Here is a 16,706-nt window from a genome sequence, read left to right as displayed (position 1 = left end):
CAGAGGGCCAGGGCCACCACAGAGAAGGCTCTTCCCCTGGGTCCCACCAAGCGGCATTGTTTAGTTGACGGGACCCGGAGAAAACCCACTCTGTGGGACCTAACTGGTCGCTGGGATTCGTGCAGCAGATTATTAGAGGATCATATGTTAAAAGTGTAAGATACTTAATGCTACACATTGTAATGGCTGCAAGAGTCTTCGGAGAGGGGCGGCATACAAATCTAATAAAAAATTATTATTATTATTATTATTATTATTATTATTATTATTATTATTATTATACTACACGTAAAAATAGAAGAACTCACAGATACCCAACGATAAGGAAATAATAAAAAAAATATATAAATGCGCAGAAATGGACAGATTAACTATGGAATTAAAAGATCAAAAAAGGAATGCGAATTTACAATAAGAGATGGAATAGTATATCATATGCACAAGTGTGTAATTGTAGAAAATATTGAGACGTATGTAAATATATGATGTTGATCCACCTGTAAGCATTAACATGTAAATATTTAAAAAACAAAAAAATCAATAAATATATATAATCCTCATTATATTAACATCAGTCACACCCACTCAACAACAACAAACCTCCTGTCAGCCTGATTTTTTTTTTATGCTTCAAGACCTCATGGTGGACAATCCTTAAGAGAAAATGGGGAGAAAGGCCCCGAGATGTTGCCAACACCCCTCGAAAAACAGAAATGCCCACAAAGCCAAAAGAGACCCACAAAGGCTCAAATTCATTGTGTGTGTGTGTGTGTGTTTGTTTGCTAGGCGCAGTTTTGAGAGCACCCTGGCCATCTACAACCTGGTGGAAGAGGATGTCCACACGCTGGTGACTAAATCCAACAGTTGCTTGGAGCACTTGGAGTTCCTCAAGAAGATCCGGGAACTTGAGGAAGAATTCCACCAGGTAAGGGAAGGGCTGTAGCCAGTAGAGCCTCGGTGGTGCAGTGGTTAGAGTCCAGTCCTGCAGCTACAGCTTGGTGCTGCATCCTAATCACTGCACCACCATGGCTCATAGTAATCTACAACAAAGGTGATTAGGGGACTGGAGACCAAAACATAGAATGAACGGCTGTAGTAATTGGGCGTGTCTAGTCTAATGAAGAGAAGAAGGACGAGGGGAGAAATGATAGCAGCCTTCCAAGATTTGAGGGGCTGCTACAAAAAGAGGACCAACCTATTCTCCAAAGCACCTATAGTAGAAGACTGTCTACAATTTCAGTCAAATGGCTGTCTAATCTCTTCTTAAAAACTTCCAGTGTTGGAGCAGTCACAACTTCTGGAGGCAAGCTGTTCCACAGATTAATTGTTCTAACTGTCAGGAAATTTCTCCTTAGTTCTAAGTTGCTTCTCTCCTTGTTTAGTTTCCACCTGTTGCTTCTTGTTCTACCCTCAGGTGCTTTGGAGAATAGCTTGACTCCCTCTTCCTTGGGGCAACCACTGAGATATTGGGAGACTGCTATCATGTCTCCCCTGGTCCTTCTCTTCATTAAATTAGCCAGGCCCAGTTCTTAATAATAATAACAACAGAGTTGGAAGGGACCTTGGAGGTCTTCTAGTCCAGCCCCCTGCTTGGGCAGGAAACCCTACACCACTTCAGACACATGGTTATCCAACGTCTTCTTCAAAACTTCCAGTGCTGGAGGATTCACAACTTCTGGAGGCAAGCTGTTCCACTGATCAACCATTCTGACTGTCAGGAAATTTCTCCTTAGTTCTAAGTTGCTTCTCTCCTTGTTTAATTTCCACCCATTGCTTCTTGTCCTACCCTCAAGTCCTTTGGAGAGAATAAGTTGACTCCCTCTTCTTTGTGGCAAGCCCTGAGATACTGGAAGACTGCTATCCTGTCTCCCCTGGTCCCTCTTTTCATTCAACTAGCCCTGCCCAGTTCCTGCAACTGTTCTTCGTATGTTTTAGCCTCCAGCCCCCTAATCCTCTTTGTTGCTCTTCTCTGCACCCTTTCTAGTTTCCATCCATTCCTTGTCTGGCTTTTGGGTACCTTGGAAAATAGCTTGACCCCCTCCTCTCTGTGGCAACCCCTGAGTTATTGGAAGACTGCTATCACGTCTCCCCTGGTCCTTCTCCTCATTAAACTAGCCAAACCTCAATCCTGCAGCCGTTCTTCCTATGTTTTAGTCTCCAGGCCTTTTAAGCTCCAAGTGACAAGTAAACATAAGAATGGTCCAGCTGAACTTCCCTAAAAATGGAGCACCAGGTGAAGCAAACTGGCTAAGATTGTTGCGTGTTTTGGCTCAACTTGACCTTCAAAGTTTATTTATTTATTTTATTTTATTTATTCATTTGTCCAATACAAATACATAGGAAGAAAAATAGACATGTAGTAATATATATAAGGGTAAAGTGAACTTAGAGGAGAGGATATATGAAAGGAAGAGAATATATATGATAAGTGAAAGAAAGGAAAGACAATTGGACAGGGGACGAAAGGCACACCAGTGCACTTATGTACGCCCCTTACTGGCCTCTTAGGAACCTGGAGAGGTCAATCGTGGAGAGTCTAAGTGAGAAATGTTGGGGATTAGGGGTTGACACAATTGAGTCCGGCAATGAGTTCCACGCTTTGATAACTTGATTGTTGAAATCATATTTTTTACAGTCAAGTTTGGAGCAGTTCGTATTAAGTTTGAATCTGTTGTGTGCTCTTGTGTTGTTGTGGTTGAAGCTGAAGTCATTGATCGGTAGGACGTTGCAGCATATGATCTTGTGGGCAATACTCAAATCGTGTTTTAGGCGCCGTAGTTCTAGGCTTTCTAGGCCCAGGATTGTTAGTCTATTTTCGTAGGATATTCTGTTTCGAGTGGAGGAGTGAAGGGCTCTTCTGGTGAAATATCTTTGGACATTTTCAAGGGTGTTGATGTCTGAGATGTGCTGTGGGTTCCAGACAGATGAGCAGTAGTCTAGGATGGGTCTGGCAAAAGTTTTGTAGGCTCTTGTGAGTAGTGTGAGATTGCCTGAGCAAAACCTGTGTAGGATCAGGTTAACAACTCTAGAAGCTAAAAGTCCAGAGAAAGAGTTTTTTTTCTTCTGTTGTTTCTTGCCGCAGGTCACTTTGTGGATTGATGAAGAAGGAGATCCAGAGCTGACCGCGGTGGGATTGGTGGAGGGAAGTTTGGAGAAGACCGAAGAGTCCTACCGTCGGTTTAAGGACTTTTTCAAAGAAGCCACGGTAAGTTAGGATGGAGAGAGGAAGGCAGGGCTGCTCAAACCCTACATGGCTACAGGCCTCTTCCAACTCTGTTAACCAAACCTTGATTCTATGCCGTTGTCAATGCAACCCAATGTCCCGTCTTGTGACCTCCAAACAAGCAATGGGGAAGCCAGATTACAGCAGCTGTTCTCTTAACAACGACATCAATTGTTCTCTTAACAACAACAGTCTCAAAATGGGTGAGCAGTGTGGTCGGGCAGTAGGAAAAGCTAGTAGGATGCTTGGCTGCATAGCTTGAGGTATAACCAGCAGGAAGAGGGAGATTGTGATCCCCTTATATAAAGCGCTGGTGAGACCCCATTTGGAATAATACTGTGTCCAGTTCTGGAGACCTCACCTACAAAAAGATATTGACAAAATTGAACGGGTCCAAAGACGGGCTACAAGAATGGTGGGAGGTCTTAAGCATAAAACGTATCAGGAAAGACTTCATGAACTCAATCTGTATAGTCTGGAGGACAGAAGGAAAAGGGGGGACATGACTGAAACATTTAAATATGTTAAAGGGTTAAATAAGGTCCAGGATGGAAGTGTTTTTAATAGGAAAGTGAACACAAGAACAAGGGGACACACTCTGAAGTTAGTTGTGGGAAAGATCAGAAGCCACGTGAGAAAATATGATTTGACTGAAAGAGTAGTAGATCCTTGGAACAAACTTCCAGCAGACGTGGTTGGTAAATCCACAGTCACTGAATTTAAACCTGCCTGGGATAAACATATATCCATTGTAAGATAAAATACAGGAAATAGTATAAGGGCAGACTAGATGGACCAGGAGGTCTTTTTCTGCCGTCAGTCTTCTATATTTCTATGTAACTAAAGAGATAAAATAGGGCGCAGTCCATTTGACAATCCCCCTTGCTTGCAAGGGAGATTCTAGTCCCAATTGAGAACTACATGGATCAAAACTTCATATTTTCAAACTGGACTTTTCAGTTTCCTTTCTTTATTTCCGTAACAGGTTTTTCTGAACCGTTTCACCCAAGGCTTTAATTTTCCACTTTTCTTAGGCTGACATGATAGCGTATGCTCAAATAGTCACTTTTTAATTTGGGAAATATATATATACTTCCTGCTTCGAAGAAAGTTCTGCAAAGTCTCTTATCTTTTCCTCCAGGGCTTCAGCTCTCCTGCCCAGACCTGACTGGGTGATGGCTGTCTCCCTTCCCTGATCTAAATTCTGCCTGACAGCTAGATTCGTTCCAAGTCAAATTTGCCTGCCATGTCGAAAAATCTTTAATTTTTCTGAGTTCAGCCTCTTTACAGGCAATCCTTGACTTACATCTGCAATGGAGCCAAGAATTTATGTTGCAAAGTGAGACCTTAGAGGAAAAAGGCGATGGATAGACAGACAGAGAGAAATTTAATTTAATTTAAGTTATGTATTTGACTTATATGTCACTCAATCCCATGAGACTCAGGATGGAAAGAGAGAGAGACAGGAAGAAAGATAGAGAGAGAGAGAGACAGACAGACAGACAGTTGTTGTGAGCCACCCCGAGTCCTCAGAGAGGGGCGGCATAAAAATCCAATAAATAAATAAATAATACATTGATAAATAAATTAATACATATGATAGATGATAGATAGATAGAAAGATAGACAGACAGATGGGCACAGGTAGATAGATAGATAGATAGATAGATAGATAGATAGATAGATAGATAGATAGATAGATAGATAGATAGATAGATAGATAGATGATAGATAGATAGATAGATAGATACATAGATGAGATAGATGGATAGATAGATAGATAGATAGATAGATAGATAGATAGATAGATAGATAGATAGATAGATAGATAGATAGTTGATAGATAGATAGATAGATAGATAGATAGATTATATATAGATAAATAGATAGATGATAGATAGATAGATGATAGATAGATAGATAGATAGATAGATAGATAGATAGATAGATAGATAGATAGATAGATAGATAGATAGAGATTAGAGATGGAGGAGGGATGAATGGATGGGCAGACGGACAGACAGATGGAGGGACGAATGGATGGAAAGAGGATAGATAGATAGATAGATAGATAGATAGATAGATAGATAGATAGATAGATAGATAGATAGATAGATAGATAGATAGAGATTACAGATGGAGGAGGGATGAATGGATGGGCAGATGGATGGACAGACAGATGGAGGGACGAATGGATGGACAGAGGATAGATAGATAGATAGATAGATAGATAGATAGATAGATAGATAGATAGATAGATAGATAGGCAGGCAGGCAGGCAGGCAGGCAGGCAGGCAGGCAGGCAGGCAGGCAGGCAGGCAGGCAGGCAGGCAGGCAGGCAGGCAGGCAGGCAGGCAGGCAGGCAGGCAGAGGATAGATAGAGAGAAAGAGAAATAATATAGTTGAAAGGGATCTTAGAGGTCATCTACTCCAACCCCCTACCCAAGCAGGAGATTCGATACCATTTCTGACAAATGGTAGCCCAGTCTCTTCTTGAAAGTCTCCAGGGATGAAGCTCCCACAACTTCTGAAGGCAACCTCTGTTCCATCAGGTGATTGTTTTCACTGTCGGAAAGTTCCTCCTTATTTCCAGGTTGAATCTCTCCTTCATCGGTTTCCATCCATTATTGCGTGTCTGGCCTTCAGATATCTTGGAGAATAGCCTGACCCCCTCGTCTCTCTGTGGCAGCCCCTCAAATATTGGAAGATGCTATCCTATCTCTCCTGGTCCTTCTCTTCACTAGAGCAGCCATGCCCAGTTCCTGCAACCATTCATCTTATGTTTTAGCCTCCAGTCCCCTCATCATCCTGGTTGCTCTCTTCTGCACTCTTAGCAGAGTCTCAACATATTTTTATAGTGTGATGACCAAAACTGGATGCAGGATTCTTCTCTCCTTGTTTAGTTTCCACCCACTGCTTCTTGTTCTACCCTCAGGTGCTTTGGAAAATAGGTTGACTCCTTCTTCTTTGTGGCAACCCCTGAGATATTGGAAGGCTGCTATCATGTCTCCCCTGGTCCTTCTCTTTATTAGGCACACTCTGAGTCCTCAAAGAGGTGGGTCAAATGAGGATCCAGATTGTTGGGGGTCAGAGGCTGATTCTATAAACTGTTTAGGGCTGTGAAAGCACTATAAAGCAGTATATAAGTACTATTGCTATTCCTTCCTTCCTTCCTTCCTTCCTTCCTTCCTGCCTGCCTGCCTGCCTTCTTTCCTTCCTTCCTTCCTTCCTTCCTTCCTTCCTTCCTTCCTTCCTTCCTTCATTCCTTCCTTCCTCAAATGAGGAGCCAGAATGTTGGAGGCAAAAGGCTGATTCTGTAAACTGCTATATTTTGTTTAATTAGTACCATAGCAAGGAAATAATATTCTCTTCTGGTTTCTCTCACTCTTCTTGGAACTTGTTTTCAAATTATAATATCTTTTCCTTTATACTTTGGAGTTTGAGTTCTTGTCTGTTTCAGAATATCATCTCTTATTATTCTCCTGGTGAACTTGATATGAACCTCTCTTGCAAAGTTGTGCCTCCATACATAGCCAGTATGGACTCTACATATTTCGTCTATTTCTCTTATAGATCTTGTCTCCCCTGGTCCTTCTCTTTATTAGACACACTCTGAGTCCTCAAAGAGGTGGGTCAAATGAGGACCCAGATAGTTGGGGGTCAGAAGCTGATTCTGTAAACTGTTTAGGGCTGTGAAAGCACTATAAAGCAGTATATAAGTGCTATTGCTATTCCTTCCTTCCTTCCTTCCTTCCTTCCTTCCTTCCTTCCTTCCTTCCTTCCTTCGTCAAATGAGGACCCAGATTGTTGGAGGCAAAAGGCTGATTCTGTAAACTGCTTAGAGAGGACTGTAAAAGCACTAGGAAGCGGCATATAAGTCTAAATGCTATTGCTATTGCTGACCTTGACTTTTCTCCTAAAGGTTCACTACAACCGGGGCCTTTCTTTATCCAAGGAAGCCGCCAAGATCCAGGGGTTCAAGTACCCTGAGATGTCCACCTTTGAAGCAGCCAAGGGGACTTTCCAAGCTAAGCTGACCATGTTCTACATGGATATGGAGATGAAAGGAGCAGAGCTGGAAACTTTCCTGGATCTCTACAGATTCTGTGACAAGGTGAGCTCAGAAACGGCCTTCATAAAGTGGACGAGCGGTCAAGAATGGTTACGTACGGCTAAAATGACACTGGGAAAAAGCAATTTCGTTGTCTTAAATCTGTGACTTATTTTCAACAACATTTTGGCCTCTGGATCCAAAAATAATCACAATTTTTGTCTATCACGTCAACTGTTTAAGCTACAGGATACCCTCAAAAGTCCTACAAATTGTGCATATAAAGGAGAGGAAAGTAAAAACTTACCAAATGTCCTTTTTACAAAGAATAGTTTTATTCATACAAAGGCTATAATAGTTACTGCAAGTTAAATTGGGTTCATACAAGTTGTTTTTCCCCCCCCGAACGGTAATTATACCTATTAAGGTAAAAAAATTTCACTTATAACTTTTTCTGGAGTGTTTAATCTGTGGACCTTCTCACTTGATGCTCTAAAAATAGTCAGCCATCCTATGTGCATCCCATATAGAAACATAGAAGACTGATGGCAGAAAAAGACCTCCTGGTCCATCTAGTCTGCCCTGATACTATTTCCTGGATTTTATCTTAGGATGGATCTATGTTCATCCCAGGCTTGTTTCAGTTCAGTTCCTGTGGATTGACCAACCACGTCTGCTGGAAGTTTGTTCCAAACATCTACTACTCTTTCAGCAAAATCACATTTTCTGACATTACTTCTAATCTTTCCCCCAACTAATCTCAGATTGTGCTCCCTTGTTCTTGTGTTCACTTTCCTATTAAAAACACTTCCCTCCTGAACCTTATGAGGTGTAGAGAAAAAACTTAACTTAACTATAAAAAAGCTCAAAAATCAAACTCAACAGAAATTGTGTTACAAATTGTTCTGCAGTGTTATTTAATACACTTTAATGTATCTGGTTTGTATTGTTCATATCCACTGAGTACCTGCTGGATATCTGCTAGAATTCCACATTTCCTTTGTGTAGGTGTATCATTGATAACTCAGGGGTCACTCTGTATACTCCTTGACACCACTGGTCAATTTTAACTGTCAAGAAAAATACAAATTGTTAATGGCGAGTATTCTGAGCAGGGACAGGTTACAAGCGGTGTGCCACAAGGGTCTGTTCTGGGTCCTATTCTTTTTAATATGTTTATGAGTGACATAGGGGAAGGTTTGGTAGGGAAGGTTTGCCTATTTGCCTATTTGTGTGCAATAGGGTTGATATTCCTTGAGGAGTTTGTAATATGGTAAATGATTTAGCTTTACTAGATAAATGGTCAAAGCAATGGAAACTGCAGTTTAATGTTTCCAAATGTAAAATAATGCACTTGGGGAAAAGGAATCCTCAATCTGAGTATTGTATTGGCAGTTCTGAGTTAGCAAAAACTTCAGAAGAGAAGGATTTAGGGGTAGTGATTTCTGACAGTCTCAAAATGGGTGAGCAGTGTGGTCGGGCACTAGGAAAAGCAAGTAGGATGCTTGGCTGCATAGTTAGAGGTATAACAAGCAGGAAGAGGGAGATTGTGATCCCCTTATATAGAGCGCTGGTGAGACCACATTTGGAATACTGTGTTCAGTTCTGGAGACCTCACCTACAAAAAGATATTGACAAAATTGAACGGGTCCAAAGACGGGCTACAAGAATGGTGGAAGGTCTTAAGCATAAAACTTATCAGGAAAGACTTAATGAACTCAATCTGTATAGTCTGGAGGACAGAAGGAAAAGGGGGGACATGATCAAGTTTCAAGTTTTATTGGATTTATATGCCGCCCCTCTCCGAAAACTTGGGGCGGCTAACAACAATCATGAACAATATACAATAAAATCCAATACTAAAAGAAAACATTTAAATATGTTAAAGGGTTAAATAAGGTTCAGGAGGGAAGTGTTTTTAATAGGAAAGTGAACACAAGAACAAGGGGACACAATCTGAAGTTAGTTGGGGGAAAGATCAAAAGCAACATGAGAAAATATTATTTTACTGAAAGAGTAGTAGATGCTTGGAACAAACTTCCAGCAGACATGGTTGGTAAATCCACAGTAACTGAATTGAAACATGCCTGGGATAAACATATATCCATTGTAAGATAAAATACAGAAAATAGTATAAGGGCAGACTAGATGGACCATGAGGTCTTTTTCTGCCGTCAGTCTTCTATGTTTCTATGTTTCTATACATTCCAGATGAAAGAGAAATATTACGTAAGATTTTAGATTGTGCTGAAATGAATAGGCTTACTTTAAAATTTAAAGATAAAGGAGAGTGCCATTTCTGTAAGATCTGGGGAAAGTTTTATGCATGGTTGGAAAGTAAAAATAATTGAGAAATAATTTTCTTAACCACTTCTGAAGGAATATGTGATGATTTAATTTTAATTTAATAAAGACACGGATGACGAAATAAGGATTGGTGGCAGCAATGGATAAGGAATTAACACAGAGATGAAAGGGTTAAATTAGATATTGAGTTAAGATGTTTATGTATTATTATAGATAGAAAAAGAGAATATAATGGGATAGGTTTTATAATATTGCTATCTGTAGATGAAATAGGTCTCATGTGTAGTTAATTCAATTAATCAATTACTCAATTAATCAATCAATCAATCAATCAGACAATGTGCCACCCCTATTTGTGGACTCGGGCGGCTGACAACATTTTGATAAAAGAGATAAAATATATAAAACATTTCTAGCAAAGTAGAGGATAAAAAATGTATATTAAAGGCATTGTTGGGATTTTTTTAATGTTTAATGTAACAAAGAAGTATCGTTTATTATTATTTTAGGCACTGATTCTATGGGGGTTTTTTACTGCTTATTTTGTTTTTATTGTATGTTGAAGAAAAGATAACGAAAATTTTATACCAAAAGAAAAAGAAAAAAAAAGGAAAAAAACCCCTATGGTTGCATAGTGCAGCGTTTCCCAACCTTGGCAACTTGAAGTTATCTGGACTTCAACTCCCAGAATTCCATAGCCAGCATTTGCTGGCTGGGGAATTCTGGGAGTTGAAGTCCAAATATCTTCAAGTTGCCAAGGTTGGGAAACACTGGCATAGTGTGAAAAACCAAGGAAAAAAAGCCTTTGATGGAGCCAGTAACCAACGTTGACCTCTTGTCTTTTCAAGGTCACGGCATTTCACCTGGACTGCAAGGAACATCTGGCCCAGTCGAAGTCCAGGGAGAAGGAACCCAACACCGTGGAGGCCCAGCAGGACAACAGAGATGTTCTCCGGCGAATGTCCGAGGACTTTTCGGAGGAGAAGTTCCAGCAAATGAAGCTCCAAGCATCCAGCATGCACAGCGACAAGGGTCGCTTGATCTGGAGTGACGCCTTGGAACGGAGCCGAGAAGCCAAGCGAATGCTGGAAGACCTTCAGGTCCACTTCAAGGAGGCCAAAGGGGGAGTCCCTGCAGGAGACTGGGCGGAGGGAAGAGGCCCTTCATCTCCTAACTCATCTTCATCAATCCCCGCTGACGTTTTCAACGGAGGTGAGGCGTTGGAGACCAAGGATCCGGAGCCGTTCTCCAAAGAAACCCTGGACAGAATGGACGGTAGTGTTGACGCTTCAAGGTCCTCCTTGTGCGTTAACTCAGGCGTGGGTGGAAGAGGCCACGAGGAAGCTATGGGTGGAAGAGGCCACGAGGCCATTTTGGAATTTGGTGGACTTGACTCCCAGCATTTGGGTGAGGAACCTTGCAGAAGACCTCAGAGGGCCTCCTGGGATTCTTCTCCATTGCGTCGTTCTTCCGCCTCTTCTCCCAAAGCAGAGACAATGCCAGGAACTGGGGACACTCCACCCATCACGGGCCACTCCTGCCTTCCTCGGCTAGCGAGAGGTCCACCGCGGCCCCAGAAGCGAGAGAGAGCTCAGTACTTCCAACTCTCCAGACACGGGAGTTTTTCTTCCGAAGACGCCGATTCTCAGAACTCCTCCGAAGACGCCGTGGACTCCAGTAGCACGTGGTCCGTGGATCTGCAGGGCCTCCGAGGAGGAGGAGGAGGTGGGGCTCAGGAGAAAGGCCAGGGGATCCTCTACTTGGAGAACCACAGTCCAAGCAGCGGCTCCGGTCTGGTGAAACCAGAGACTTGAATGGCTGGAATTGGGGATTATCTCTCGGTCTTCTTCAGGATCTGGTGCTGAAAATAATTCCTGGTGGTTTGGGTGCTTCAGTACCGTGGTTGGATTTTTGTCCATAGGCCAGTTCTGTTTCTTCACTCTGACATGGCAAGCCACTAGTGTATATATAAAGAGAGCAAAACTCACTCCCATCTTGCACTGATGATGGTACTTTGTCAGGTAATCAGACGTCTGCAAGAAAACAACCCAGCTCAGAGAGGAACAAGGACCCCAGAGTAGTCTTCTTTTCCTTTCCTTCCTTCCTTCCTTCCTTCCTTCCATCCTTCCTTTCCTCCTTCCCTCCCTCCCTCCATCCCCTTCCTTCCTTCCTTCCCTTCCTCTCCTTCCTCCCTCCCATTCCTTCCTTCCCTCCCTCCCTCCCTCCATCCATCCCCTTCCTTCCTCCCTTCTTTCCTTCCTTCCTTCCTTCCCGCCCGCCCTCCCTCCTTCTTTCCTTCCTTCCTTCCTTCCTTTCCTCCTTCCCTCCCTCCCTCCATCCCCTTCCTTCCTTCCCTTCCTCTCCTTCCTCCCTCCCATTCCTTCCCTCCCTCCCTCCCTCCATCCATCCCCTTCCTTCCTCCCTTCCTTCCTTCCTTCCCGCCCTCCTTCCTTCCTTCCTTCCTTCCTTCCTAAATTTTAGTGCCCAACAGAAAAATTATTTGCATTTTTCCCATTGCACTAAATCAGGGCCCCTCAAACTAAGGTCCCTGGCTGGATATGTGCAATGAACGCTTGTGTTACTGCAGAGAGTTGGGGTCTTTTTGTGTGGGTCAGAGAGGGGTAGACATTCTGCCATGGACGCCTGGTGGGGGGACTTGGGGTGAAGGCTGGAGGGAAGTGCTGAGGTGGGCAAGACCCAGAGGGCCTCGTTCCAATGGGACTGCATCAGGGCATAAGAACCTAAGAGGAGCCCTGCTGAATTTGGCCAAACCCCATCATGTCCAGCATTCTGTGGCCCCCAGTGGCCCCCCAATTGTCCATGGGGATCTTGAGCAGAAAGAGTAGGCAAGACCGTCCCTTTCCCTTGACCCCCAACACATGGGACCCGAGGGAACCCTGCCTGCCTCAACCAACTTTGACCTGGATGACCGAGCATCTCCATCGACCTTTTCCACACCAGTTTAAGATAAAGTCCTGATGGCACCGATGGAAATGTTGCTAGGATTCAGAGGGGAAAATGCACAGGTCTGAAACTCACCAGGGGTCTGAAAAAGTCACCTTCGGACTGGCCTACCTCACAGGGGGGAAGCGTAGAAACCAGTGGGAGAATCTTAATAATGTGGTAACCCTTGCACTCTTTGGAGAAACACAGAATGAAATGCAAGGGGGGGGTTCTTGGATGGGGGGACATGTGGAAATCACTATGAGAAAAGAACATGGGTTTATAATCTCATTCTCTTGATGCTGTTTTGTCTTAAACCAAAAAAGGGGGAAAAAACATTTCTACTTGTTTCGCACACGTGTTTGTCCAGCCGTTATTCATGTTGTGTTTGGCAGAGTCCCTGGTGTGTGGTGTGTGTGTGTGTTCTTGAGTATTATTGTTGTGTTTCTGGCTTGCAATGCTCCATTCTCAGATCAGGAATGGGGAAGTGGCTCCTTAAAGAGGGGAGATGCAATGATAGGATTGGAAGGGAACACTAGAGGTCTTCTAGTCCAACCCCTGCTCAGCCAGGAAACTGGGGCATTCAACGTGGCCTCTCTCTCCCCTCCCCTGGACCACTTTGCTGTATACAATTCCAGACAAATGTTGTCCATGTTTTTCCCAGCAACCTCCAGTGATGGAGCACCTACCAAGTGTGGGAACACTGCTTAGAACATAGCAGTCCTTCCTTCCTTCCTTCCTTCCTTCCTTCCTTCCTTCCTTCCTTCCTTCCTTCCTTCCTCTCTGCTTTCCTGCCTTCTTTCTGTTCCCTCCCTCCCTTCTTTTCTCTTCCTTTTCCTTCCTTTCTCCTTCCTTTCCCTCCCTCCCTCCCTTCTTTCCTTTCTTCCTTTTCCTTCCTTTTCTCTTCCTTCCTTCTTTCCCCTTCCTTCCTTCCTTTGTGTGTCCTGCCTGCCTGCCTTTCCCTCTCGCCCTCCCTCCCTTCCTTCTTTTCTCTTCCTTTCCCTCCCACCCTTCCTTCTTTCCTTTCTTCCTTTTCTCTTCCTTCTTTCCTTTCTCTCCCTCCCCCCATCCCTTCCTCCTCCTTCCTCCCTCCCTCCCTCCCTCCCTTCCTTCCTTCTGCCATGGTGATGCACAACTACAATCTACTTCTGCTGACTGACTGCAATTTGGTAATTCAAATTTCACCAGGCTCCAGGTTGACTCAGCCTTCCATCCTTCCAAGGTGGGTAAAACGAGGACCCAGATTGTTGAGGGCAAAAAGATTGACTCTATAAACCACTTTGAGACGGCTGGAAAGCCCTGTGAAGCTGTGTATAAGTCTAAGTTCTATTCCTCCCTTCCTTTCTAGCCCCTCCCTCCCTGTGGTAAGAATGCATATACCCACTAAAACCCTCATTGTGTATTGGACAAAACCAATCAATCAATAAAATAAACAATAGGACAAAAGGACAGGGACGGTAGTGCGCTTATGGACGCCCCTTACAGACCTCTTAGAAAAGGGGAGAGGTCAACAGTAAATAATTTAAGGTTGGAGATTTTGGGGTTAGGGGAAGAAACAACAGTCGGGTAGTGGGTTCCAGGCATTGATTCCAGGTATTGGAGAGCTCAGCATACAAGAAATGACCTCACCCTTTCTCCCCCCCCCCCATAGTCTCCTCAAAAGAGACGTGGCCCAGCCCCTCCTCCTCCATCCCTTCCATATCTCCCTTCTGCAGCCAGCCACCTCTGCCTGCATCCCAGCGGTTTGGGCAGATAATGGAAACCTTGATGGATGCTAATGGTTGACTCTTTGTTTCCAAGTGATAGATGGGCGAAATTAATTATCCTGGCCTTTGAATGGAGACTTCAAAGGGCAGGATGGCAGCGAGAGGGGAGACAATGGAGGAAGGGCCTCCTTCCAAACTTCCCTTACAAAAGGGAGCCACAGTTGAGGTCTTTGGGGAAGGAGGGGGCCTCCGTTTCTCCAGCCCCCACCTCTAGAAGTGCCTGTGTGACTGATGGGCAATCAAGGGCTTCACAGCAATTTTTACACCTAGTGATTATCCCGGCCGCCCAGTCTGATATTTTTTTTTAAATTAATTCATCGAGGATTCATTAATTCTTGCTAGTTGCTATTCATAGCGTCAAATAATTTCCTTTATGGCTCCTGATGAATCTGTTTATACCGGAAGTTCTGTATGTTCTTGGAGCTTTTGTCAAACTTAATTTTGAACTTGCTTTGGAAACACCAAGGATTCCAGGTAATAAAAACACTACAGCAGGAGTTCTTCCTTCAGAAGGCTTTTACTTCTTAGTATCAAAACTATTAATTCTTTTGCCTCCTCCTGTCTCATTTTATACACCTCTCTGTCAGCTATACTTAAACTGAATTTAAACATGCCCTGGATAAACATATATCTATCCTAAGATAAAATACAGGCGATTATTATTATTATGTCAGTACAACACAGCAAACGAGATCACTATGCTGGATTTCGTATTTCATCACCGGTTGGGCGCTTCCCAAGCACCTAGGACTGCGGGATGTAGCGGCGAATTATGTTTGCCGATCCCAGTAAAGCGGCCTTTTGCAATTGACAGATGAAGATTTGGTCAATTCCGATGGTTTTCAAATGTCCACTGAGATCCTTTGGCCCTGCGCCCAGCGTGCCAAGTACCACTGGGACCACTTTCACGGGCTTATGCCAGAGTCGTTGCAGCTCGATTTTTAGATCTTCGTATTTCACTAATTTCTCTAGCTGCTTCTCCTCAATTCTGCTGTCTCCTGGGATTGCGATGTCGATGATCCATACTTTCTTTTTCTCCACGATCACAATGTCTGGTGTGTTATGCTTCAGAATTTGGTCAGTCTGAAGTCGGAAGTCCCACAGTAGTTTTGCTTGCTTGCTCATTTTCAACCAATTATTATTATTATTATTATTATTATTATTATTATTATTATTATTATTACAGCGGTACCTCGAGATACGAGTTTAATTCGTTCCGGACCTGCGCTCTTAAGTCGAGCAGCTCTTATCTCGAACGACTTTTCCCCATAGGAATTAATGTAAATAATTTTAATTGGTTCCAGCCCTCAAAAAACTCACAAAGTTAGTCTAAATTATGCAAAAAGACATTGCAAGAATAAATGTAACTTTACTTATTAATAAGATGATAAGCTGAGAGCTTTCCTTCCCTTCCTCTTTTTACCCAAAACAATCAACATGGCAAACTTTTATTTTTATTCATTAAACTGTAGTTATTTATTCAACTTCACTGCCACCCAATCCTGTAGAGGGAGGAAAGAAGGGAGGAAGGAAAAGGAAAGCAAGAAATGGAGGGAGGAAAGGAAGGAAGGAAAGAAAGAAAGGAAGGAAGAAAGAAAGAAAGGGCGAAGGGACAGGAACAGAGGAAGGAAGCAAGGAAACTTATGAAAGGGGAGAGTAACTTCACTGCCACCCAATCCTGTAGAGGGAGGAAAGAAGGGAGGAAGGAAAAGGAAAGCAAGAAATAGAGGAAGGGAAGGTAAAAGAGAGAAAGAAAAAGAGCAAGAAAGAAAGCAAGCAAGAGAGAAAGAAAGAAAATGAAAGAGAAATAAAAATAGAGAGGGAGAATGAAAGAAATGGAAGGAGGGAAGGAAGGAGAGAAAGCAAGAGAAAGAAAGAAAGCAAGAGAAAGAAAGAAAGAAAGAGAAAGAAAGAAAGAAAGAGAAAGAAAAAAGAATGAAAGAGCAAGAGAGCAAGAGAGAAAAAGAAAGAAAGAAAGAAAGAAAGAAAGAAAGGCAACTTCAAAGAAAGGCTCACTGAGCATCTCTCACTCTCTCTTTCTATCCCTCTCTCTTTCTCTCCCCCCTCTCCCCCCCTTTCCCTCTCTCTTTCTCTCTCTCCCTCTCTCTTTCTCTCCCCCCTCTCCCCCCTTTCCCTCTCCCCCCCCAGGCCGGCAGCAATGTTTTAAAACAGCCGCGCCGTTTGCGAGCTAACTCCTGAGGTGCGGAAGTTCGCCTTTGGCGTTTGGGCCACTCGGAATGTGAAATTCAAAACAGCGTTCGGATCCCCCCACCCCCAGCAGAAGCCAAGGACCCCCAGAGTGGGGCGGCAGGGGAGGCGACCGCCTCTCCACTCACCAAGTGCCGGGATACGAGCCGAGAAGAGCTGGGCTGGCTTACTTTCCTTCCTTCCCGCGCTGATGCAGAGCCACTCGAAC

General features: G+C 43.5%; 1 protein-coding gene across 1 annotated transcript in view; it reads left to right on the top strand.

Annotated features, from left to right (window-relative positions):
• KIAA1755 (KIAA1755 ortholog) overlaps positions 1–11,573 on the top strand; it is a 49,134-nt gene extending 37,561 nt beyond the window's left edge. Inside the window, exons 13-16 of the mRNA XM_070744260.1 lie at positions 787–925; positions 3,083–3,205; positions 7,146–7,337; positions 10,430–11,573. Coding sequence (XP_070600361.1) covers positions 787–925; positions 3,083–3,205; positions 7,146–7,337; positions 10,430–11,395 — 1,420 coding nt within the window. The 3' untranslated portion in view covers positions 11,396–11,573. The remainder of the gene's footprint in view (positions 1–786; positions 926–3,082; positions 3,206–7,145; positions 7,338–10,429) is intronic.
• The last annotated feature ends 5,133 nt before the right edge of the window (positions 11,574–16,706 follow it).

This window comes from Erythrolamprus reginae, chromosome 3, assembly GCF_031021105.1.
Source record: "Erythrolamprus reginae isolate rEryReg1 chromosome 3, rEryReg1.hap1, whole genome shotgun sequence".
NCBI lineage: Eukaryota > Metazoa > Chordata > Lepidosauria > Squamata > Dipsadidae > Erythrolamprus > Erythrolamprus reginae.
This window is presented reverse-complemented; position numbering and strand designations above follow the sequence as displayed.